General features: G+C 47.1%; 2 protein-coding genes and 1 long non-coding RNA gene across 3 annotated transcripts in view; 1 reads left to right on the top strand and 2 right to left on the bottom strand.

The window, feature by feature from the left end:
- The window catches only part of PSMD3 (proteasome 26S subunit, non-ATPase 3), a 14,857-nt gene extending 6,092 nt beyond the window's left edge, over window positions 1-8,765 (bottom strand). The window contains exons 1-6 of the mRNA XM_072780426.1: window positions 8,168-8,765; window positions 5,380-5,570; window positions 3,512-3,649; window positions 1,783-1,919; window positions 872-1,062; window positions 597-700 (exon numbers count right to left, since the gene is read on the bottom strand). Of these exons, the coding sequence (XP_072636527.1) occupies window positions 597-700; window positions 872-1,062; window positions 1,783-1,919; window positions 3,512-3,649; window positions 5,380-5,570; window positions 8,168-8,387 (981 nt within the window). The 5' untranslated portion in view covers window positions 8,388-8,765. The remainder of the gene's footprint in view (window positions 1-596; window positions 701-871; window positions 1,063-1,782; window positions 1,920-3,511; window positions 3,650-5,379; window positions 5,571-8,167) is intronic.
- Window positions 8,044-14,527, top strand: LOC140606683 (uncharacterized). Its single transcript, XR_012008992.1, has 3 exons — window positions 8,044-9,759; window positions 13,482-13,601; window positions 14,176-14,527. It is a non-coding gene; the product is annotated as an uncharacterized lncRNA (long non-coding RNA).
- On the bottom strand, window positions 11,393-24,308 carry GSDMA (gasdermin A). The gene is made up of 12 exons (XM_072780427.1): window positions 24,150-24,308; window positions 22,434-22,652; window positions 22,072-22,252; window positions 17,688-17,853; window positions 16,804-16,900; window positions 16,268-16,315; window positions 15,839-15,862; window positions 15,110-15,130; window positions 14,349-14,503; window positions 13,475-13,589; window positions 12,490-12,563; window positions 11,393-11,993 (listed from the first exon to the last, which is right to left on the bottom strand). The coding sequence occupies exons 2-12, from the start codon at window positions 22,645-22,647 to the stop codon at window positions 11,751-11,753; spliced, it is 1,338 nt and encodes a 445-aa protein (XP_072636528.1). The 5' UTR covers window positions 22,648-22,652; window positions 24,150-24,308; the 3' UTR covers window positions 11,393-11,750.

Genomic DNA, 24,308 nt, shown 5'->3' with positions numbered 1-24,308 from the left:
TAGGAGGTAGAGGTCAAGTTGAGGTGGAAATAGGTGTTCATGGTTGGGAAAGCAGGGTCCAAATTCTGGCTACCAGGCTCTGTGACTTTACACAGGCCCTCAAGCCTTTCTGAGTAACAATCTTTTGCAATCTCACAGTGCTCAACACCAAGGTCAGCACTCAGAAAAAGCCTTGGTGACTGACAGCTCTAGGTGACCAAGACTTATCCACACCTGAATCAGTCAGCCTCATGGGGATTTTCTGGGTTCCCGGGCCACAGAAAACATTGCTCTCAAATGGGCATGTGAGGGACCAGTAAAGAGCCTGGGGTTTCTCAACGCAATCCAGGCCCATGCCTGGAATGACTGTAAGGAGTGCTGGGGAATCAGGAATATTCTAATCCCATCTACGAAGGAGAGTCCTCTGAACATAAACCACTGGAGGTGCAGGGAGGGTCTGCTTAATGTGTTCTGATCAATGTTATACACAAATGGACATGCAATTTAACCTCTGGATCATGAAGGTTGAGGATGCCTCCCCTGGCCCCGAAGTAGGGAAAGAGAACTAAAGCATTATCAGATGAGTAAGCAGTGAAGGGATGAGAGCTGCTGCTCACCGTCTGTTTGAAGCCGACAGCTGTGTGCTGAGGGGCCTTGCGAAGGGCATTGGTCATTGTTCTCCGGGCCTCTGAGTACTCCAACTGAATGGCTTTGATTCGCCCTGAGTGTGGAAAAGAGAGTGGATCAAAGAATGGTGTCATCCAAAGCCCCCTACAAACCAGAGTGCCAAAATGGGCCCCTCAGGCACCAAGTACACTAAATTTTCAGGAAATTTGCATCACGTGAACCTGAGACACACTCCCTGACTTGAGGGGTGGGACCCCTTGCTCACCTGTGTAGTAGAGGTACCTGGCCCACTCATTGTTGTTGGCCTGCTCAGGGAACACGGACTTGGATACCAGCTTCTCAGCCTGGTCGTACAAGCTATAGTGGAGGTAGTTCCGCAGCAGGAGGTTCAGCAGGGTGGCCTGCCCGTCTGCGTCATGCCGAAGGGTGGCTGTCCGGAGCCGGGCATGCAAGAAGCTTCAAGAAGGAAAATAAAAAGACGTCAAACACCTCAAATAACTCTTTGAATGGCTTTGACTTCTCTATTGTCTCTCAATTCCAAAAAGAGTGACACAAATTGCCTTTCTGGTTATTCATTGAACATTTAACTATCAAGTGCTTGTGGTGTGAAGCGCTATTCTGGGTGTACAAAAAGGACACAACTAACTCTACATTCAAATAGGTGAGACAGTTGTGATAAATAAGTGCCTTAGGGAGCATGACAGAAGATCGGGGCTATGCAGAAACCAGGGTAAGTGTGATGAGGAACATAGGAGGCGAGAAGGATGGGGTGGCCATTTGAAATACCTTGGTCAGAGTAGGATTCACTGAGAATTTAACAATTAAACAAAGGCTTGAAGGAGGGAGAAGGTCATTGTGAGCAGAGGGAAGAGCGTGTCTGGCTGGCTCCAAGAAAAGCAGGGAGGTCAGTGTGGCTGAGAAGTGAGTCAGGGAGCAGTGAGAGGTAGAGTCAAGCAGGCAGTGAGCAGGGGCTAGACCTCGTCGGGACTCACATGCAATCATGAAGACTTCAGCGTTTCCCTGAGGAAAATGGGGAGCCACCACAAGTTTTAAACAGAGGAGTGAAGTGTTTTCCAGCCCATCCTCCTACGCTTGATTAGTCCTCCCTTGATTGGAGTATAGGGAAGAGCCTGGGGGACAGTTCTTAACCTTGGGTCAGACCTTGGCCACCTGTACCTGCGCACCACGTCCAGCTTATCCAGAAACTCATAGACCCGGGCGTGATAGTAGTAACACTTTGCGGCCACAAGGTCCAGAGCCCGGCGGTTCTGAGTGCTGATCTTCTGCATCAGGTCGTCAGAGATCTTCTGTGCCTGGGGAGGCAGCCAAAAGAGAATCAAGTGGCAATTCCTCAAAAAGTTAAACAAGGAGCTATCATATGAGCCAGCAACTCCCCTCCTAGGCATAAATCCAGGAGAATTGGAAACGTATGTTCACATAGAAGTCTGTACACAAATGTTCACAGCAGCATTACTGAGAATTACTAAAAAGTGGAAACAATCAACCCAAGTGTCTATCACCCAGCGGATGGAGAAGTTAAATGCAGCATATCCATACAACAGAATATTATCCATCCATTACAAGGGCTGAATACACACTACAACATGGACAAACCTAGAAAACATTATGCTAAGTCAGAGAAGCCAGGCATGAAAGGCCATGTGTTACATAATTCCATTTATAGGAAAATCCATGAGCCAGAAAATGTAGATGAGTCGTTGCCAGAGGCTGGGGTGAGGGGAGAATAGGGAGCAACTACTAACAGCAATGGGGTTTCTTTTTGGGGTGATGAAATTATTCTGGAATTAGACAGTGATGATGGCTGTACAACTTGTGAACATACCAAAACCCACTGAGCCCTACACTTTTAAAAAATGCATCCAATCAAATTAATTATTTTAAGTAATCTTTGCAGCCAATGTTGGGCTCGAACTCACTACCCAGAGATCAAGAGTTGGATGCTCTACTGAAAGCCAGCCAGGTGCCCCTGAATCGCACACTTTAAAGGGGGTGAATTATGTCTAAAAACACACAAAAATCAACTTGTGGCAAGGCAAGGAGAAAACAAAACAGGATGGAGCAGAGGGAACTGTCACTTCTTTCTTTTTAAAAAAGATTTACTTATTCTAGAGAGCACGTGCGCAGGTGGGTACGTGCATACACTAAAGAGCAGAATGGGGGTGAAGGAAAGGTGAGAATTTCAGGTAGATGCTCCCCCTACCCTCCAGCTGAGCGTAGAGCCCAATGTGGGGCTTGATCCAACAACCCTGAGATCATGACCTGAGCCGAAATTAAGAGTCAGTTGCTTAACTGACTAAGCCACCCGTGCATCCTGGACCTTGGACGTCATTTCTTGAGTGTGGTTTCTGGATAGTGGCTATGACTGACAAAGAAGTTGGCCCCAACTGGAGGAAGCAGTGGCAGTACAGTATCCATGGAGTTGTTCAGTCCCATGAAAAGAACTGCCAATTACTGAAATACTGTGAAAGCTTACTATATGAAGATCATTGTGGTAGTACTTTATTTAATGTCAATGGTGATGCTGTGAGTTGGGCATTGTTTTTCCCATCTGATATAAAGCCAGGAGAAATTAATTTGTCCAAGATACAGCTAGGATTTGAAGTCAAATTTCTGTCTCCAAATCTCCTTTTCCAAACAGAATCCACTGCACTGTGCCACAGATAAGCACAGAATGGCGGCTGCCAGCCCCTTCCCATGGTATCTGAACAGGAGCTAAGGGGGTATCCCTGGATGTGGGGTTAGGTATGTTTCTACATGGGGGAAGAGTCTAGGGGGACGATTAAGAACTCAGTGACTCTCTTCAATTCTTCACCAGAGACATTCTCTCCCACCAACCCCATGCACTGCTTGGGGCATGTTATTCTCGCTCACTGGTCCCGGATACCTCTTTGTAGCGCTTGCTGTTCATCAGAAAGATGACCATGAGGAGTTGTAGGTAGGCTTCCACTTCAGGTAGAAGGGGTGCTGATGCAGCTTTTCCTGTTCGGGGACGGAACTGTAAATCAGCTTCGGTGTCCATGGGCTAGGAGAAACCATGAATTACTGTGGAAAAGCTCAGTCAGATCAACCAAGCAAGAATGTATTTCACTCACGATGCATTTCAACAAATATTCACTGAGTGTCTACTATATGCAAGATTTTTCTAGGTGCTGGGATATAAAAATAAAGATGGCATAGTCTCCTTCCAAAGGAAGTCAAGGAGGCTGGCAGTAGAAACAAAAAAAGGCTTAGAGAAGTAAAACAGACATCTTCATAGAACATAATGGGGATGGAAAGGATGATGTAAGGACCCCTCAAAGAGCCTACAATCTAAGTAGAGAAATTAAACCACCACACTTGGAACCACTGCAAATTTTATCAAAGAGAATTTAATAAAGTAATATAATTCTAGAGATGAGATCAAGAATAATGAGATCCAATTTTTTGGGGGTAGGAACAAAGGAAATTTGGGGGTAACTGACATATATGTCATACTTATTTTAAGATCTAGTCACCAAAACTGGAATAATGTGCAACAGTTCAAAAGGGAAACATGTGGGGTGTATTTAGAAATATACAGGTTAGGGATGCCTAGGTGGCTCAACAGTTAAGCATCTGCCTTCGGCCCAGGGCGTGAACCTGGAGACTCGGGATCGAGTCCTGCGTCAGGCTCCCTGCATGGAGCTGGCTTCTCTCTCTGCCTGTATCTCTGCCTCTCCGTCTCTGTTTCTCTCATGAATAAATAAATAAAATCTTGAAAAGAAAAGAAATATACAGGTTAAAATTTTTTTTCCCAGATGATGTTGGGGAAGAGTGCTTTTCCCTTTTCCCAGACAATAAATTCTTCACCATTCCACCTCAAGGGATTTTTTTTGAGTCTCTTCTATGGAATAGCTCATGTCCATGATGGCTTTACGGAGATAGCTGAAGGGACACTTAGGTTTGAGAAGGGGCAGGACCTGGACATAACGGGTATTGTATAGCTACACAGAAAAGGAGAAGTCTTTCTTGACACAGAGTCCGCTGCCAGCACCAAACAAACTTCATCAGCATTTACTATGTGCCAGGTACGGTTCTAAGAGCTTTACACATGTTCCTTTCCACCTCTTTGTCCCCCAAATCTGTTTGCCACATTTAGCAAAGGAAGAAAATGAAACATAAGGAGGTTAGCTCACTTGTCCAAGTCCCACAGGTACCAAATGGTAGAGCTGGGATTCAAATTCAACTCTACCTCCAGAGCCTGTGTTGTTGTTGTTTAAAATTTTATTTATTCATGAGAGATATCGAGAGAGAGGCAGAGGGAGAAGCCGGCTCCATGCAGGAAGCCTGATGTGGGACTTGATCCTGGGACCCCGGGATCACACCCTGAGCCAAAGGCAGATGCTCAACCACTGAGCCACCCAGGCGTCCCCAGAGCCTGTGCTCTTAGTCACTATTTTATATGTTCTCCATGGTGAGGCTTCAGAGGCAGAGAGGTGGTGGTACCTTCTCTTAGGACAATGGAGACACCACTCAACTGGAGGAGAGTATTCTGCTGGGGAGCAGTGGGAACTGAGTTTGGTTGGAAGGGTCCTGATTCCCAGCTCTTTTCCCCTGATTCAGAAGAATGACACTACAAGGCAGAAGGATGGTTCCCTTGTTAGTGGACAAATGACTATTAAAACGGCCTGCTTTTTGCTTCACTACTCAGCTATAGCAGGTAATAAGTCAGGTCTTTAGGATGGGAAACAATTACATTGAGGGCTGGGGGGGGCGGGTGGTTGACTCACTTACCTCTTCCAGGAAGGGTAGCAAGAAGTCTCGAGTAGCGTTATTTGAGGTGAAGAAGCCATGCACAGCCTTATACAAAACATAGTGGTTGAGGCGGCGTGATGTGGAAGGCAGCATCCGCAGGGCCCTCAGCACAAATCGAGGCTCCTTGCCCGATACTGCCTTCTCCAGCTGTTTCACGTGCTCCTTTATGTCTATGGAAGACCACAGAAGAGAAAAATGTTACTTCTAACTCTTCCTATTCCTCCCACCACTCTAGGCAAGTGGTCTAGGGAACCTCTTATAAAAGGGCGAGATGTAGCCAGTCACTTCTTTTGCCTAATATGGTTAAACAATACTTACAAGATGCCTACAATGATTTTAAGACAAAACCAAGAGACAAAGAAAAAAAAAGCTGGGGTAAGGAAAAGGGTAGAGGGTGACAAAAAGAAGAAAGGAAAAGCAACCATAAGAAATAAAAAAACAAGACAAACACGTGGAGATTTATTTTCTAAGTGTAAACAATATGGAGAAATCTCTCTCTCTCTCTCTCACACACACACACACACACGAATGATGGGCTCTACTCTGCAAAAAAAATCTGAGTATCTGTGTAAACAAAAGAAAAATATTTGCAGCAACTGTGATCAGAGAGTCATACTCCTTACAGAGTTTGCATAAATTAGGATAAGTAAAAACAAACACAAATAGACAATACAAAAAGACAGCTAACAGACATGAAAATATATTTCAGTAGCATCTGAATAATTGCAAATGGAAATGTTTTCAACTACCAAACTGGTAATATTTAAAAAATCATAACATGGGTGGATGTGCCTGGGTGGTGCAGTCAGTGTCCAACTCTTGGTTTCAGCTCAGGTCATGCTCTCAGGGTCCTAGGATGGAGCCTGTGTCAGATTCCATGCTCAGCATGGAGTCTGCTTGAAATTCTCTCTCCCTCTCCCTCCACCCCTCCTGCTTGTGCGTTTGTACATTCTCTATGATAGATAAATTTCAAAAAAAAAAAAAAAAAAAAGAAAAAGAAAAAATCCTAACATAGAGTCAGGGTGAACACAACATTTCTGTTAGTAATATTGTAAATCAGTACAGTTTCTCTGGACACTACCTATTCAAAACTCTAAAAGAGATCTACTCTCTCAACTCAGGCATATTGAGAATCTATACCAAAAAAATAATCATAAAGATAGGTTAAAAACTTGGGCCACAAAGACGTTGCAAAGCTATTTATGATGTAAAAAACTGACACAACTGAAGTGTCCAGGAGTAAGGGAATACTCTGAATCGGTAGTTTCTTAGTTACCTTTGTATACATAGTATAGGGTGCCTGGGTCCCCTTAATGGCACAATAATGATAACTGCTAACATTACAAAGGGCTTAATTTACTATGTGTTCATCATGTGCTGGGCACATGTTCTAAGCATCTTAATCTTTACATCAACCCAGTGAAGTAGGTACTATACTTTCATTTATAGAGATGAAGAAACTAATTCCAGAGTTTGTATGCTTAGCCACTACATCAGGTAGTCAATAAATGTTTCTGGAAAAAATTGAATGCTATGTTTATGGATATGTTAGATGAAAGCACACAAAACCATCTGTATTTGGTTAGGCCTTCTTCCAAACTGTCTGTATAGCTTGATCTCAATTGCATGAGAACAGCTCAAAAATTCTTAGGAAAAAATGTTAACCATGGTTCATGTTACTCCCTGCTTCTGATATTTTCCAAAATTTCTACAAGGAAACATGAATTCCTTCCTAACAACAAAATGAAGTGTTTATAAGAAACATATGTATGTGCCCAGTAGCACCTTTGCCACCGGGTATCATCATTTTAGGTAAGAGGATCTTGATTAGAAACTGAGCCTGTTGCCCAACTTTCGACAGGGGCAGATGCAGTCAACATTACATCCTCAAACACATCACCCAGGAGGATAACTTGGCTTATCTCAATGCTTTTGAGCAAAGTTCTCATGCAATTAGAGAGAAAACACCATAAACAGTCTGGGCCCGCTTGAGCCAGAGCTGGGAAAACAGCACCAGGTTCACAGTGGGAAGCTCTCATTCTGCTCACTCCAAATGCCCACAGGACGCTCTGAGAAAAGTGAACCGTGAATTTGGAGGAACAATCCTAGGGAATGAGCACCTAGGAGAAAAGAAATGGGAGGTGGGGGGGACTTACATAGTTCAGGATGAATGTATTAGGAACTCAAGGATAACACCCAAAGTCTGTAATGTGTTTTTAAACTCTTTAGGAACAGAAAAAAGGGCTTGAAGGGAGAGAAAGAGCAACGGCACCTTAATTACAGAAAAGAGTAGAAAAGCTTCTTTCTCTCAAGGGAGTTTGCCAGGCGTAGATAAGACAACAGAAAACTTTTGTAAAGTCTTAAAATTCATGGGCATCACCCTGACCCCCTTCACGCCATAAATACAAACACTGGTTTGTTTCTAGAGGGACCAATCACATGTGGGGGTGTTAGAATAGGATGTGAATAGAGTAGGTCAGAGGGGCCTTAAAAGACGGAGGGAGACCACCGGCCCAGCGGGACCTACTAGATTCAACGCAGGTAGGGGGAGAAGAGGTGTGTTAAGGGAGGAGCCCGGAGCCCGGAGAGGAGGTTACTAGGGCCGGGGTCAGGAGTGTCAGGGTGGTGGGGGGCGGGCAGCGGGCAGCGGGGGTGATCCTAAGGAATCGGGGGTGGCGGAAGCTGCGCTGGGGTCCCGAGGACAGGCTGGATCACCGGGGCGCTGTCATCCGTGAACACGGCACGTCCCCGGCCCGGGCTCTCGTACCCTCCAAGGTGACGGTATCCAGCTCTCGCTGGGAGTGCTCCGCCGCCGCCGCCGCCGCTTTGCTGTCAGGCTCCCCTGCTGACCCGCCACCCGCAGCCGCCTCCTCTTTCATCTCCACGTCCTGGGGGGTCGGGGGCGGCGGTGGTTCTTGTTCCCCTCCACCCGGCGGCGGCTTCGCCTTGTCCGCACCGCGGCGCCGCGCCGAGCCCTCCTGTTTCATGGCGCCCGGGGTCGCGGCCTAGTCCGGGGACCGAGACCGGGGCCTCGCGTGAATCCTCCCACCAGAGACCAGGAACCGAGCCGGGCCTGCACCCAAGCGCGGGCTCGCGACGGGCCGCACGATGACGGAGCAGCTGCAAACCTCTTCCCGGCGCTGGGCCTTCTGGGAAACGCCAGGCCCGACAGGCCGAAGGCCGAGTCCACAAAAGCGAAAGAAATCAACGGCCGAGGTGCAGGATGGAGGCGGATCTTCGAGGAAGGAGCAGGGAGGAGCCTGTATGGGTTTGCCCCTTGTTCTTTGGAGTGCTTCAGCGTGTGGAGTTTCTTCTACGTTCCTCCGGAGTGCATTTCCGTGCGTGTCCACCAGATGGCCCCTCAGGCTCCAGTCTGGATCACATCAGACTCCTAAGAGCATTCTAACCAGCGTGGAGCGGGTGCGGCCTATAGCCACGCAGGGCGTAATGACGTCATGAGTTGCTGTGCGGTTTCTTGCCCCAAGTCGCTCAGTCTGAGCCACCGCCTGCCTCCCGGCCCCCAGCTTGGGGTCTGGGTCTCGGTTCGCGAGGCTGGTACTCAACCGCCGCCCAGTGTGTCCGGCGCGAGGGAGGAAGCTGCAAAAAAGAGGGATGTGAGCGCCGAACTGGGATTCAGACTTCCTTGTCAGATTTTTGCAAATGCTGTGAATCAGGCATAAAATCCCTGCAGCCTGGGAGTGCGGATGGGGGGGGGGGGGGGAGTCGCCTGTGGACAATCAGTCCAGTATAAAATATACGGGTCCGCTCTTTGTACGGCCCAGGCTAGCGCGTTCGGGGCGCGGAGTTGTTAAAAACAGCTTCAGAATGTAGCCTGCTGGAGGCCCCCCTGCTCTGCCCTGTATTGTGAGGAAAGCAGGTGGAAGTTCCTATTGGCAGAGGCTTAGGGGCGCCTGTTTGCATCCAAACACACCGTAGTGCAATGGGGAGCAGAGTAATAGTGCACCTAAAGAGAATCTAAGAATCCCCAGGGGAAGGAAATTGGACCAGAAACTCTGTCCACTTATTTTTCAAAGGAATTCTCCAGTGATTCTGCAGGAGGAAGATGGAGGTTCCAAACTCTTGAGACACAAAATAAAAACTCCCTATCTTTAAACTTTTCTCTCTCCTGTAGCTGAAGTCCTAAGGTGTTTTTTTTTTTTTTTTTTAAGATTTTATTTATTTATTCATGAGAGACACACAGAGAGAGGCAAAGACACAGGCAGAAGGAGAAGCAGGCTCCATGTAGGGAGCCCAATGCGGGACTGGATTCCGGGGCCGCGGGATCACGCCCTGAGCCAAAGGCAGATGCCCAACCGCTGAGCCACCCAGGCGTCCCAGAAGTCCTACATTTCAAACCAGGTCAGACCCTACAAGACAATCTAGCTCTGCTATAAGGGTATAAAGGACAGAGAATATGTTTTGATCATATTCTTTATATTCATATATAGAGAGGGTGTTCCTTGTCTCCCCTTTGTCATTCTATTGCAGCAAATAGCTCCTTGCACTAAACAACTGCTTGCTGAAGGGAAAAATGTTTTCTCCAGTTTTAGGGAACGTGTCTTGACCAATTCTTCCCTGTCTCTCTTCCCCCTTGGGCTGTGGGATGGATAACAGGACTTTTGAATCATTGCTGGAATCAACTCGTTAAAGCCTCTTCTTCATAACGCCAATCTAACTGAAGGTGGGCGAGAAGGGTAAAGGAAGAAAACAGAAAACAGATGAGCTTTGTTGTTCATCCTTACGAAGTTACCCTTCTGGATAGTTAAGGTGTTAGCTCACCTCTTTATTAAGTATACATCACAAGAGAAAAACAACCAAGTCAGCAGATAATTACTCAGGATGTCTTTGAGCAATGTAGTGAGGCATTGGAAGATGCCCCAGAATGGGGGAGGATGGCTTAACACAAAGCTTTTGGCAGTTGATCATGAATTCTTGTTGAGTGAGGGAACTAGCCGGGGGAGGGGGTGGCTAAGAATGGGGAGAGTCTGAGTCCTGAGGCCAAAAACCTTGGAGAAATTATTCTTCTCATAAAACTACTTTGAAAGAAATTAGTGAAAGATGTTAAAACCCAGCTTTAGGCAGAGGAGGATGGTATGAACCCACTGGTTTTATAAGATTGCAATATTCATATTTGCAGGTCCATATGGCAAGCCCACATTACTTCCTCCCACAACCACCCTGAAATGAGGGCAGAGAAGGGAAAGGTGAAATAAGATACTATCACAATTTCTTTTTAAAAGTTATGGGTCAGTCTTATTCTTGGGTACTATTTTTTTTAACTTATCTGCATTTCTTTTCTTTTTTTAAAATATTTATTTATTCATGAGAGACACAGAGCATGAAAGAGAGAGACAGAGACACAGGCAGAGGGAGAAGCAGGCTCCCCATAGGGAGCCTGATGTGGGACTCGATCCTGGGTCTCCAGGATCACAACCCAGGCTGAAGGTGGCGCTAAACCACTGAGCCACCAGGGCTGCCCCTCTTTTTTTTTTTTTTTCTTTTTTTTAAGATTTTATTTATTTGTTCATGAGAGACACACACACAGAGAGAGGCAGAGACACAGGCAGAGGAGAAGCAGTATCCATGCAAGGAGCCTGATGTGGGACTGGATCCGAGGGCTCCAGGATCATGCCCTGGGCCAAAGGCAGGCACTCAACCGCTGAGCCACCTAGGCATCCCACTTATCTGCATTTCTTTTTGATATACTTGAAAGTTGTCTTATTCTTGTTTTGGGTTTGTACCATAAATAAGTCTGTCCCAGTCCCTCAACTCGAGTCCAGAGCACCCTAAACCCTCCTCTTTGAAGATAAGCTGCTTTTATGATCTTCTCACTTTAGAATCTAGATTCTAAATTCTACACCCTTGTAGTTCTCTCGGCATTTTCCAGCTGGCCCGTGAACAGTATAATAGTATTTATGTACACATGATCTATATGTAGTATGATAATGTCTATTTTTTTCTTGGCAGAAGTTAAGAAAAACACCAAAAGACATTTCATCCAAAGTGAAATAATATTTTCCATTAATTCCAGTAAAACTTGATTTGTAAAAGCATAAGTAGGAGGAATTGGAACAAGAAATTAATTATTTGTGGTTTTGCTGAAATGGTTCATAGTTTTAAAATTTTGAAATTTTCTACTTTTAAAGGATTTAAGCATTAGTAGATGGGTTGCGGAGCTGAAGGGATAGGGGGAGAGGTAGAGCTGGATAGGTAGAAATTGCTTATCTTGGGTGATTAGGGTTTCCATCATCTTCGGCCTGATGGCTCTAACATACCCTTGGGTATTAAGGACATGGCACAGTGAGGTAGGGAAGGCATTAGGAGGCAGGAAGCAGGTGGAAAAAGGCAAATTAGGAGGCCTTGGTCAGCAGCTGCAGGAGGGAGAGGCCAGCGTAAAGGGCACAGAGTCTAGGGAGGGTGTCTGGGTCCCACGTGTACTGGGGGCCCGATCTCTGCACTTCGAGGCCACTCAGCCCCACTAGGGCCTCTGTGAGGGTCAGTTCCTCTTCCCCAAGGGAGGAGAGCAGGTCAGGCTGCAGGGGGAAAACACCCTCTTTATCCTGTAGGAAACTGTGTTCCATTGTGCTCTCCACCTGCAAGGAACCAAAATAGCATGAAAAGAAAGAACTGGAAACCTGTCTTCCTTTCTCTTAACTCATAAAAACCATGGAGAGGGCTACCTTTCTCTTATTATAACTCCCTTCCTTGCATTACAACTCCTTGTGAGCCTTTTAACAATCCTGTACGGTGGGCAGCACTTTTCTTTTTAGCCTTATTTACAGAGGAATGAATTGAGACAGATTCAGAGACATGAAGAAATTTTCTCACATCACTGGGCTGTGGATAAGCTAAGCCAGGGTTTTCTGTCTTCTCAAACTGAAAAACCCAGATAACTGCCCAGAAATTCACTCTTCTGGTTGCGAAATAGCAAACAAGGGAGAGCATGGAGAAAAGTGAGCAGTGGGCATGAGCCCCTGCCCTATGACAGAGGCCCTCCAGGACAGTCTTTCATTAGGTTAAGTCTCTCTTTCCATTGGTTCTAGCTGACTCCCTCCCAAACTCTCCCCAGCACCTGTTCTTTTTTCTCACCAGCTTTAGCTGCACGGATAGGATCTTTTTCTCCATCGATTTTATCAGTAGCTTCTGTTGGGCTTCACTTAGCTCTGGAGGAAAAAAAAAATCAGAGAAATAAATGTGTGGTGCTGGTACAAAGGGGACTCCAGACTCCAGAGTGGTACACTTCAGAATTTCAGCATTAATTAATCCACACATTTATTCAAGGTTGAATGCTGCTCTATGCAAGGCACCTTTGCTGGGGGTATCAGGCAAGAAATCATACCTCTTCACTCAGAGAACTTGCAGGCTAGTGGAGAAGACAAAGCCATGTGCAGGGACAATATAGGGTTTTAAGGGAGTGATAGCTGAAGAGTCTACTTTGGTCTTGACATTTGACGTTTTTTAAGGGGACAAACATTGCAGCTTACTCCTAAAGGACCCAAGAGTTTTTCTAAGTGGGGCAATGTTTCATGCAGAAGGAAGAAGAGAATTCAGGGTAAGATAGAAGGTGTTACTCTCTGAAATTAAAGCTAACAAATTTCTATAAAAGAGATATGAGTTTAGCTATATGTAGAAATTTTAAATATGTAGCTGGTAAAACTAAGCTTACTTCCCAACTTCTATTAGCAAGACTAGGCCACTTTCTCAGATGATCCAAGGTGCCCAGATGAATCCTTAGAAAGGTAAATAATTTTTAAATTTATTTTATTTTATTTTATTTTATTTATTTTATTTTATTTATTAAGGCAATCTTTATTCCCAACATGGGGCTCTAACTCATGACCCCCAAGATCAAGAGTCACATGCTCTACCAGCTGAGCCAGCCAGGCAGCCCTATAACCAATTTCTTTAAATGTAGATGTAAACTACTTTGTGGTATAATTTGCTTGGCATTTATTCATTCATTCATTCATTCATTCATTCATTCATCCATTCATTCATATATCTGAGAATTCACCTAGGGATTCATTCCTATCACCGAAAAGGTATATAAATGAAGACCTTATTCTCTATTTACCTGTTAGGGCTCCAAGGAAATAGAGGATGCCACCCATAGCCTCCTTTGATACCAAGACATCTTTTGGGAGTGCCTCCAGGGTCACTTCATGTCCTTTGTCTAGAGCCCCTTCAAGCTGTGGGAAAAGGTGGGTGACTATTTAAGATAACACAGGTAAGAGGCCCAGCACAGTGTTTGGCACGTCACAGTCCCTTGAGATGTGTTAACCATCTCTCACGTCCTTTCTTTTCTTTCTTTCTTTCTTTCTTTCTTTCTTTCTTTCTTTCTTTCTTTCTTTCTTTCTTTCTTTCTTTCTTTTTCTTTCTCTCTCTCTTTCTTTCTTTTTTAAAGATTTAATTTATTCATGAAAGGCACAGAGGAAGGCAGAGACATAGGCAGAGGGAGAAGCAGGCTCCCTGGGGGGAGCCTGATGTAGCACTCTATCCCAGGATCCCGGGATCATTGCCTGAGCCAAAGGCAGATGCTCAGTCACTGAGCCACCCAGGTGCCCCTCATGTCCCTGTTTCTTATTTCAAGGTATCAAGTCCTGAAAAGTACCAGACTCCTAGATTCCTTGGTCCTTGAGCCTTGAGCTCTGGGAAGGAAAGGTTCCTTCCCATCCCCTTTCCAAGAAAGGGCCCCGCTGGCCTTGCTGCCTACCCTCTGTCTGTCGGCAAGGAGCACATGCTTTCAGGGAATCTGCACTGTTTGCTCTTTTCCAGGGGCACGAGGGGAGCAGTGGCAGCCAGGCAGGCTGGGGGTACTTGGCCAGCCTCTAGGAAGACATCCACTATCAATTCTCCAGGCCCACTGACCACCTTCTGTCACATCAGATCCCCTGTGAGTTACAACACCCACACACGCTCCCACTGGCAATCTTCCTCTGGGAACTCACCGTGAGCTCCAAGTCTTGTAGCTCCTTTTTCTTCCCAAGAAGTTTACTGAGGGAGGTGAGCAGGGATCTTTGCCCTACCCTGCTCAGCTTCTCCACTTCTTGGATCTCTCTTTGAACTTCTTCTTTTAGGGTTTTGAAGTTTTCATGTTCCTCCCCTATTGAGATAATAAATATGGTAGACAAAGTGCCCTCCATTTGGCAGCCTTCCCACCCAGCCCCCTTAGGGCCCTGTGCTCTGCTCCCCGGCTGAGCCTGGCCTCTCTTCTTGACCAGGGAACATGATTATGAAGTTTCCACGAGCCCTGACTTGAGGTGTTGTTGGGGATGATCTGGGGCAAGGAGGTGGACCAGGACCCATATTATTATCTAAGCGAGCATTGATTCTCCCTAGGCTCCAAAGCTCTATCAAGTGTCAGTAGACAGTTGACTTCCCTTCCTCTAAGACTCCACATAAAGTTGAGAAGGAAAGTCTATTTCCCCTTCTTATGAGCTATTCGACAAAGAACGACTTTGGTGACTGAGTGAAGGCTAGGATGGGTGAGTCTTTATCTGGGGATGTGTGTGGATCAGGGGTAAATTGAATCTTGGCCTGACCCTCTAGTGGCCTGGCATCCGAAGAATATGTCCAGGAGAGTAACTTCCTGGGAGCGGCTCCAATCGCCACTGAGACTCAAGTGCTGGGACTCAGCACTTGTCTTTCATTCCTTCCACCCCACTGCCTTCATGCCAAAGTCTTGGGAGAAATTAAAAAAATTCCTTACCAGCATCAGATGCCAGGATGACTGAGGGGAGAAAAGAAAAGACAAGAATGTACTCCAAAACAGTATCCATACCAGGGGATGAAACATTAATGGGGGTTAGGAAATATATCTTGTCTCCTGGGATATCTCAGCCATATTAAGGCTATACTTGCTCCATTGATGGGAGGCAGAAATGGGGTGGGAGAGAAGCTAATGTGATGTGAAATAGGGATCCTGGATTGATTGAGTTGGCATCACTGTGAGTCAGTGACTCATCCTTCCTGGAACCTGGGCAGCAGAGCAACAGATGTGCGTGGGACAGGTTATAGCTAAGGAGGCCCTCGAGGACAGAGGTCTGAGGCATCAGAGACGACCTGGGTACCTTGTCCAAAGAGATCCCCCATCCACCACTTTTCCCTAAGCTATTGGAATTTCTGCCATGTTTTGGGACAGTTGTTTGCTGAGATCTGCTCTGCCATGTTCCCTGTCAGTCTTTCTGAGAAGAGAAGAAAAAGATTGTGGAGTTTTAAAATTCTACGTCAAGGTGTGCCTGGGTGGCTCAGGCGGTTAAGTCAACTCTTGGTTTTAATCACGATCTCAGGGTCACAGGATGGAGTTCTGTGTTGGGCTCTGCGCTCAACTCAGAGAATGGTTGAGATTCTCTCTCCCCCTCCCTGCCCCTCTCACTTGTGCTCTCTCTAAAATAAATACATCTTTAAAAAAAAGAAAGAAACGAGAGGAAACACTTACAGGTGAATTTCTCCTCTGGCTTTTCTGAAGACAGAAACAATGCACATATGTCAGCATAAAACCTATTTGTACCTTTTTATCTAGAGCGGATGTCAAGGCAGCTTTATCAGTGATCATTATAAAAACACACGGAGATTATGTTAGCTCCCCCCCCCCCATTTGGGAACACACAATATCTCTGAGTCTTATTTCTGCTTCTGATGGTGCCCTCCGGTCTCTTTATCTTTCTCTGTCTCTCTAGGGCAGTATTTATGTGCTTCTGTCTTTCCTAAAGAGGATAGATATTGATGATAGATATCTTTATAAAGGGACTTGTAAAAGAAAATGAGGGTCTTCTTGAGGGATTATGATATATGCTATTAGAGGGTGCAGGATTTTAGCAGATAATGTCAGGGCTGGGCAAAAGATAGGGTAGGCAATGTCACTTACCTTCGGGAGGGAAGGTTTGCATGCTATCATTGCAGATATGTGGAATATCTGTAAGGGCAAGAGAGGGGAGAGCAGGAGGACACTTAACAGCTGCCCATCTTTCCTTCTTTCTTCCCAAGTCCATGGACTCTGCTAAGGATTAGGTCTCTGTCCCCAGATGCCTCAGCCAATCCCCTGCTCTACCTCTGTTGCTCTGTAAATCCTTTCCTATGACCACACTATTTTCTGCCTTGCATCCTGGTGCTGGTATCTGTGTTTGTTTCCTCCACTGGCCACAGACTTCCTGAGAGCAAGGCTGTGCTTGCTCATCTCTCTGCCTCCTGCCCCCAGCTAGCACCCAGGAGGTGCTCAGAACCCAGGGTGTTCCTTCCCTCCCTCTCCAGAGCCACTCCTGCACTTCTGCGCCTGGCAGTCGGGCCATGTACAGTATGTTCCTGCACTCATTCCCTGGCTTGCCACAAGAGGGGACCAGGACACCTTAGTACTAATGTTGGTAATGCTCATCTTGGGAGGAGAACATGCCAGTGTCTGCTCACCCCACTCTTCTTTGCCTTTGACCATGAGTTGTCTCACTCGAAAGGCCAGGATGCAGCCCTTGGGGATGGTTACGGCCTCCTTGTGGTCTATGGATCCCTAGGATCAGACAATGAGGATTTAGGAACCTGCAGAGATTGAGACATGGGGTTGGGGAGGGGAAGGCCTGAGTGCCTCTGGGGAGATGAGAAGTTGAAAACCCTTCATTTGTGCCCTTGAACGCCTTTCTACCCAGTCTGAACTTGGCATGCACTTCAGAGCCCTTCTGCATCATCCCTCTAACGATTTGTATCTCTCTTCCTGGTTCAGACACAGGAAGGAACTGGGCAGACCTGCTTCATCACCTGCCTGTGCATCTCCATCCCACCTGAGAGTTTCCACAAGCTCTGTTCCTTCTTCCTCTTTGCCATCTCATCCATGCCCATCTCCTCCAGGAAGCCTTCCATGACTAACCCTCCTCTCAGTTCCAACTCACCCCTTGAATATTTATACAAACTAGATTTAGGTATGTAGAGCATTGCTTATTTACATCAAGTTTTCCGAAGCTGTGTTCTTGGGGCTTTCACCTGCATGTCTCCTCCACGAGACCGAGAACTTTCTGAGAGCAAGGACATCTCTCTGGTATACTGGGAGCACCATGAGGAATAATCCATGACTATGAGGTTTTCCCTTTCCTGATAGCTCCCTGTGGCACCTGACATGGGGATCTGCTCACACAGAGCACCCTGGACCAGATTGAGGATCTGTGTTTGGCCCAATTGGGCCTGGATCTTGAAAAGCAGAAAGGAGTGTGTCCTTTCCAGGATCCTAGGTTGGCACTGATCAGGCAAAGTCAATGTGTTAATGCGGCCTTTGAGGAGAGGCTAAATGTGTGTGTGAACCAAACCTGTAGCCCCAAAGGAGCGAAGAACGGGAGGGAGAAGCAGCCCTCCGCCTTGCTGGCTCGCTCCAGGGTGACCTCCTGCACGGTCTCCACCACCTCCATCACCACATACAGGTTTTCCCCTCGGTTTCTCATCTCCTTCAGGAATGGGTGCTCAGCCGACAGCTTCCTGTGGCAGGAGAAACAGTAAGGTGCCACTTGCTTCTCTTCAGTCATTCCCGGGAGCTAGCCGGGTCGCCTTAGGGGAAGGGTGAGGACTCTGAGTCAGAGATGGAGGCTGAACCCCAGCTCTCCCACTGTAGAAGGGCAGCTACTCTGAGTCCGGGGAGCCTCATCTATAAAATGAGGATAATGACACCTCTCTCCAGAGAGCCTGAGAGGAAAACTAGGAAATCATCTGGCACTGCTCCTGGTAGGGAACCCAGTGGACCCTGATGGAGCCCAATGGAGCCTGATTCCAGGACTCTGGGATCATGACCTGAGCCCAAGGCAGTGGTTTAACTGAGCCACCCAGGTGTCCCCTCCCCTCTCCCCTCGTGAGATTAACACCAGTTCCTCCTCCCCACTTGCTTGCATACCGAAACAAGTCCTTTGATCTTGCCTCTCCCTCAAATTACCATTCTGTTTCTTTCCTTCTCTTCATTGCTAAGTATCTCAAAAGATGAGCCCCTACACACTGTCTTTACTTTCTCCTTGTCCACTCCTAAATTCTGTATAATTTGGCTTCTATTTCCACTCCTCAACTGAAATCCCAAGGACCTTGCACCCACCAAATTCAAAGATTTTCCCTAACTCTGCACAACACTGACTCTGCTAGCCAAAGCCTCCCTGAGACTTGGTCTTCTCTTGGCTTCCAGTCCCACTGTGCCACTCTGCTTCTGCTCCTACCTTCAGGCTTCTAATTCACATCCATTCTGTCTGCATCTCCTGTGCTAGTTTCTTTGGTTCCTTAAAATTTTATGTTCTCTAAGATTCTGTTCTCAGTTCTCTGCTGTCTGGATTTCTTTGAACATCCCCTCCCTGATCCCCACTCCTATAGTTTTCCAATATTTATATGGCCGACCACCCCATAGGGAACTTCACCTTGGCTTCTCTCCTGACCTCTGGGCCCTCATTTCCAACTACCTTAAAATGTTTCTTTTAAAATGAGATATAGGGGCACCTGGGTGGCTCAATTGGTTTAGCATCTGCCTTAGGCTCAGGTCATGATTCCAGGACCCTGGAATCAAGCCCCTCATCTGTCTCACTGCTCTGTGGGGAGCCTGCTTCTCCTTATCCCTCTGCCTGCTGCTCCCCCTGCTTGTGCTCTCTCTGTCAAATAAATAAATAACATTTAAAGAATATAAAATGAGATATAATTGGGGCACCTGGATGGCTCAGTCTGTTGAGCATCTGGCTCTTGGTTTTGCCTTAGGTCGTGATCTTGGGGTTGTGGGATCCGACCCCACGTTGGGTTCCAGGCTCAGCAGGGAGGTGGAGTTCTGCTTGGGATTCTCCCTCTCTCTCTCCCTCTGCCCCTCCACCTACTAACACGCTCTATCTCTAAATAAATAAATGAATAAAATCTTAAAAAATAAAATAGGGATCCCTGGGTGGCGCAGCGGTTTAACGTCTGCCTTTGGCCCAGGGCGCGATCCTGGAGACCCGAGATCGAATCCCACATCGGGCTCCCGGTGCATGGAGCCTGCTTCTCCCTCTGCCTATGTCTCTGCCTCTCTCTCTCTCACTATGTGCTTATCATAAATTTTAAAAAAAAATTAAAAAAAAAATAAAATGAGATATAATTGACATATAACATCATATTAGTTTTAGATGTACAACATATGCAATGCAGTGTTGTTAACTGTGGTCACTCAGCTAATGTCTCACTGCACCCCCGAACTCAAAATGTCCAAAAGGCATCCAGAGTCTTTCTTTCCAAAAACGCTTCTAAAGTCTGTCTTCTTGTTTCTGTTAATGTCATCACTTAGGGCAAATCTCAGCATAATCTTTTTAACATTCTCATATGTTTAATGATTTATTTTAATAAAAGCTGTGTATACTTAAGGTGTATAACACTTTTTTAAGTTTATTTAGTTATTTATTTTTTAGTAATCTCTGTACCCAACATGGGGCTTGAACTTACAACCCCAAGATCAAGAGTCACATGCTCTTCCAACTGAGCCAGCCAGGTGCCCCACAGCATGTTTTGATCTAAGCTATCCATAGAGAAATGATTACTATAGTTACACTAGTTAACATATCTAGCTCCTCACATAATTACCATTTTGTGCATGTGTGGTGAGAGCACCTAAAATCTACTCTTTTTTTTTTTTTTAAGATTTTACTTCTTTTTTTTTTTTTTTATTTTTTATTTTTTTTTTTTTTTTTTAATTTTTTATTTATTTATGATAGGCACACAGTGAGAGAGAGAGAGGCAGAGACACAGGCAGAGGGAGAAGCAGGCTCCATGCACCGGGAGCCCGACGTGGGATTCGATCCCGGGTCTCCAGGATCGCGCCCTGGGCCAAAGGCAGGCGCCAAACCGCTGCGCCACCCAGGGATCCCTTTTTTTTTTTTTTAAAGATTTTATTTATTCATGGGAAACACACACAGAGAGAGGCAGAGACATAGGCAGAGGGAGGAGCAGGCTCCATGCAGGAAGCCTGATGTGGGACTCGATCCCAGGACTCCAGGATCATGCCCTGAGCCAAAGGCAGATGCTCAACCACTGAGCCACCCAGGCGTCCCTAAAATCTACTCTTTTAGCAAATTTCAGTGTACAGTATAGAATTATTGACTGTAGTCATCACACTGTACATTGGATCTCCATCAGTGTAATCTCTGACCAATCTGGCCTGCGGTCAGCTGCCAAGTCCAGTCTATTCTTTTTTTTTTTTTTTTTAAGATTTTATTTATTTATTCACAAGAGATAGAGAGGCAGAGACACAGACAGAGGAGGAGCAGGCTCCATGCAGGAAGCCTGATGTGGAACTCGATCCCGAGACTCCAGGATCACGCCCTGGGCCAAAGACAGGCGCCAAACCGCTGAGCCATCCAGGGATTCCCAAGTCCAGTCTATTCTGTAACCCAGAGGTTCCCCAGCCCTGACAGCTTCTCCTTCTTTATTCTGACTGCTCTTCCCAGTTCACATCCTCATTTTTATCTCCGATGGACAGTGCAACAGTGTCTTGCCTGTCTGCCTGCTTCAAACCCCAGTTTCTCATCCTCTAGCTGCCATACTTCATTGTCTGGCCAGATTAATCATGACACACATCAAGGCATCATCAGGGTCCCCCTGAAGCCTACAGAATAGTTTCACATCCTTGACCAGGCACCTGGGCCTTCCGTCCACCTCCCACTTGCTCCACTCCTGCGTTGTCTGCTCCTGCACAACCAGATGTTCATGTTCCCTAGAGGTTTTGAGGTTTCACACCCATTTGCCTTTGTAATGTCCTTTTCTAAACCTGCACGTTCAATTTCTACTCATCTTTCAAGGTCTAGATCATGAGCTGCCTCCTCCGTGAAGTCCTTCTTCATTTCCCCAGCCAGAAGTCTCTCTCTGGCCTGCCACAAAACTCAGGCAAAGTCTTCCTATGGTACTCCTTGCCTTGGATTATATAGTTACATATCTTTTTTCACAACTCCTAGATTGCAAGGTTCTTGGACAAAGATGTTTCAGTGTACCTGGGCACCTAGTGGGGTGTTTTACACTTTGTTGAGGATATATAAATGTTTACCGGGTGACTTGCCAAGATCCCAGCTCTTACTTCCTGCCTCCCTTCTTTCAACCACTACTTAACTAATTAGGAATCAGTTCCCCTGGCAAGCCAAACATCTGAGGCACTCAGCATCAACATGGCATCTGCCACACCCCTTGTGCTTCTAGAATAGCATTCTTGAGAGCTACCTGGTGTATGGACAGGACCGGGCAGATGGCTTGATTTAGGGGAGCAGAAACTTCAGTAGGGAGCAGAAAAGACCCTTTCCCTTTTATAGAGTCATAGTTTAGGAAGGAACTCTAGAGATTTTCTTGGAACCCCATCATTTTTTAGGAAAGAAAACTGAGGTCCTGAGAGGAGAAGTGACTTTTCCAAGGTCACACAGCAAGTTAATGTCAATATGCTCATCCTCGTGTGTGTGTGTGTGTGTGTGTGTGTGTGTGTGTGTGTGTGAGAGAGAGCGAGCAGGGGGGTGGTGGAAGGATGAGAGGAGTGGTTAGGGGATGGCCCAGATGCACATATGGGCCAGAATGGTCATCTTTAAGAGCTCCCTTGTGCTGGCCCCATAGTCAGTGGTCACCACAGGAGTGAAGGTCAGTGTGAGGGCCTTTTAACTCGGGACCCAAGCACCCTTTCCATGCACCACCCACCCCATCCCGGTAGCCCCCCAGCCCTGGCCCTCTCACCTCTCATGGTGCAAGGTCTCCAGAGCTTTAGGAGCCACACTGAGTGTCTGGACCTCCAGGGTACTGCTCCTGGACAGCCCTGCAGTCCCCGTCACTTTGACTGTCTTTGGCACATCCACCTCTCCCTCCACTCGGGCATCCAGCATGTTCTTAAAGCTAAAGTTCCCAGAGTCTGTTGGATCTGCAGGAGAGAGAAGATGAAAGGGCCTAGGCTGAGAGGCATCCCTCTTCCTCTGCCTCCTGGGAGAACGTTGGGCTACATGACACCAAACCACATCTGGGCAGAGGGAGTTTCAGGCTTCTCCTGGTAAGCCAACCCCTAGCCCCCATCGTTCAGTACCCAACACCATACTCAAACTGACCTGAGGGTGAGCTGCCAGGTTCAAGCACATCCAGGAGGGTGTAGTCAGTGCGGACATAGCGGGCACCCCAGAAGAGAGTGCTCTTCCTCTTCCTCAGCACCAGGCAGAAGGGATGGAAGCGCTTGAAGTCTATGAGGCTGTCAAGGGGTGTCAGGTCCCCTCGAGGGTTTAGTTGTCTGGCCAAGGCCCGGGTGACATTTTCAAATATGGTCATTTTCTCTGTGGAGGTGGGGGAAGATAGGAGGTGACAAGCTGAGAGACCAGGAGATGGTAAGGCCCCTGCAGAGAGAGAGATCACCTGGCTCTGGGGGAGAGGGTGCCTTTAAAGAAGCCTAGACTCTAGGAGTGTTGGAATTGAAAGGAACCAAAGGAGTTCCTCCATTTATGATGAGGAAACAGCCCTGAGAGCTGAGACTACCTGCCCGGAAGTCACATGGCTGGTTAAAGAAGCCAAGGGCTTCTGTCAAGGGCTCTTTGCTTATCCCTCGTTCATGTTCCTCATGGAGTTGGAGCCTGGCTGGAACATCTCATTAGTGATGGAAGTAAAGCTCCTCTCATACAACTATGCCCACCTTGTCTTCCCCAGAGAACTCTGATGTCTGAGTCCTAGGGTTCCAAGGAGGGGGGCAGCCACCACTGGTGCCGAGGGCCTGAGGGGGCGGATGCGGTTCACCTGGCCCAGTTGCCCTTTCTTTGGGTGGGGGTCACTTCCCTGTACCCTGTGCTTCCCTTGTGCCACCTCCTGCTCCTGGCTGTGAGTAGACCCACTTCCTTCCAGGTGCCATCCATATACCCAGGCATTTCAATCTTTGCCTTTGCTCCCCCTGCTTGTACTACACTCCCTCCCAATGAATCCCCATTCATCCTTTAAGATTCAATTTGGGTCACCTTTTTCATGACTCTCTTCTCGCTCCCCTACAGGCAGCTAGTCACTCTATCCTGTGTCCCCAAAGCACTTTATATGTGCCCTTCAGAAACACCTGCAACCTCACGTTGTTACGATCTGTTCACCTGACTCTCGCCTACTCGACTGTGGCCTCCCAGAGGGCAGGAAATGAGTCTTAGTCATCTCTGTAGTGTCAGCACCAAGCACAGTGCCTGGTGCAGGCCTGGAGCCTTTCAAATGTTGTGGAAAGAATGAATGAAGAAATGAATGAATGAATGTGGCCCTGGGAGACGTATATTGGGGCAAGAGGGTCCTGGAGATGTGGGTTCTGCAAGAGCCTGAAACTTCATAGTCTCAGGTCCCTGTCTTTGAGGTTCAAGTCTAGGTGCTTTGGGTGGGTGGCCAGCTGGCACAGCCGTGGGTGGAAGAGGACACAACCAGCTAGCCCAGAACTGCCTCACCACCCCCGTGGGCACCTCACAGAGTCAGAGAAGCAGGAGGCACACACATAGGTGCACGGGGCCACCTGCCAACCGCATAGGTTCCAATGTGTCTTTTTCACCCCTCATTCCTAGGTGGGCCAGGATGGGACAGGACAACCTCCAGGGGTTGGCCAGATGCCCCTGGGAAGGCACCAGAAGACTTCTGTCTCTTCCCTACCAGAGAGGTGCTCACAGGACCACTTCTCACATCTCTCTCCAAAGCCTATGAAGATACCTACATCCCCCCTTCCCGGGCTCTAAGGGACTTCTAGGCTCTCCTCTTCCCACCCATGTTCTTGTTCATCCCCAGAACACTCCCCACCTCCCCTGATGTCATCAAGTGCTTACCAGAGAGCAGTTCTAGGTCTTGTCCAGCAGCTGCACCTGGGACAAGAGCCCAGGACTCTGCAGGTGAAGAGAGCTACTGGTCCTCACCAGGACGGGCTATAGCTTTATGCCTCTCTGGAGTCAAGGATGTAGGCTTCCAGGGACCCCGCCTGCCCTAGT

The sequence above is a fragment of the Canis lupus genome, chromosome 16 (assembly GCF_048164855.1).
Source record: "Canis lupus baileyi chromosome 16, mCanLup2.hap1, whole genome shotgun sequence".
Taxonomy (NCBI): Eukaryota; Metazoa; Chordata; class Mammalia; order Carnivora; family Canidae; genus Canis; species Canis lupus.
Note: the sequence above shows the minus strand (reverse complement) of the source record. Positions and strands in the feature narration are given on the sequence as shown.

What these genes read in the sequence shown, in the direction of transcription:
- GSDMA (XM_072780427.1), bottom strand. Translation starts at nt 22,647, where the DNA reads ATGACCATATTTGAAAATGTCACCCGGGCCTTGGCCAGACAACTAAAC. An exon ending in GCAAACCTTCCCTCCCGAAG is followed by an intron (nt 15,863 to 16,267) that starts GTAAGTGACATT and finishes TTCTGTCTTCAG; the next exon opens with AAAAGCCAGAGGAGAAATTC. An exon ending in TTTCCTTGGAGCCCTAACAG is followed by an intron (nt 12,564 to 13,474) that starts GTAAATAGAGAA and finishes TTTTTCCTCCAG; the next exon opens with AGCTAAGTGAAGCCCAACAG.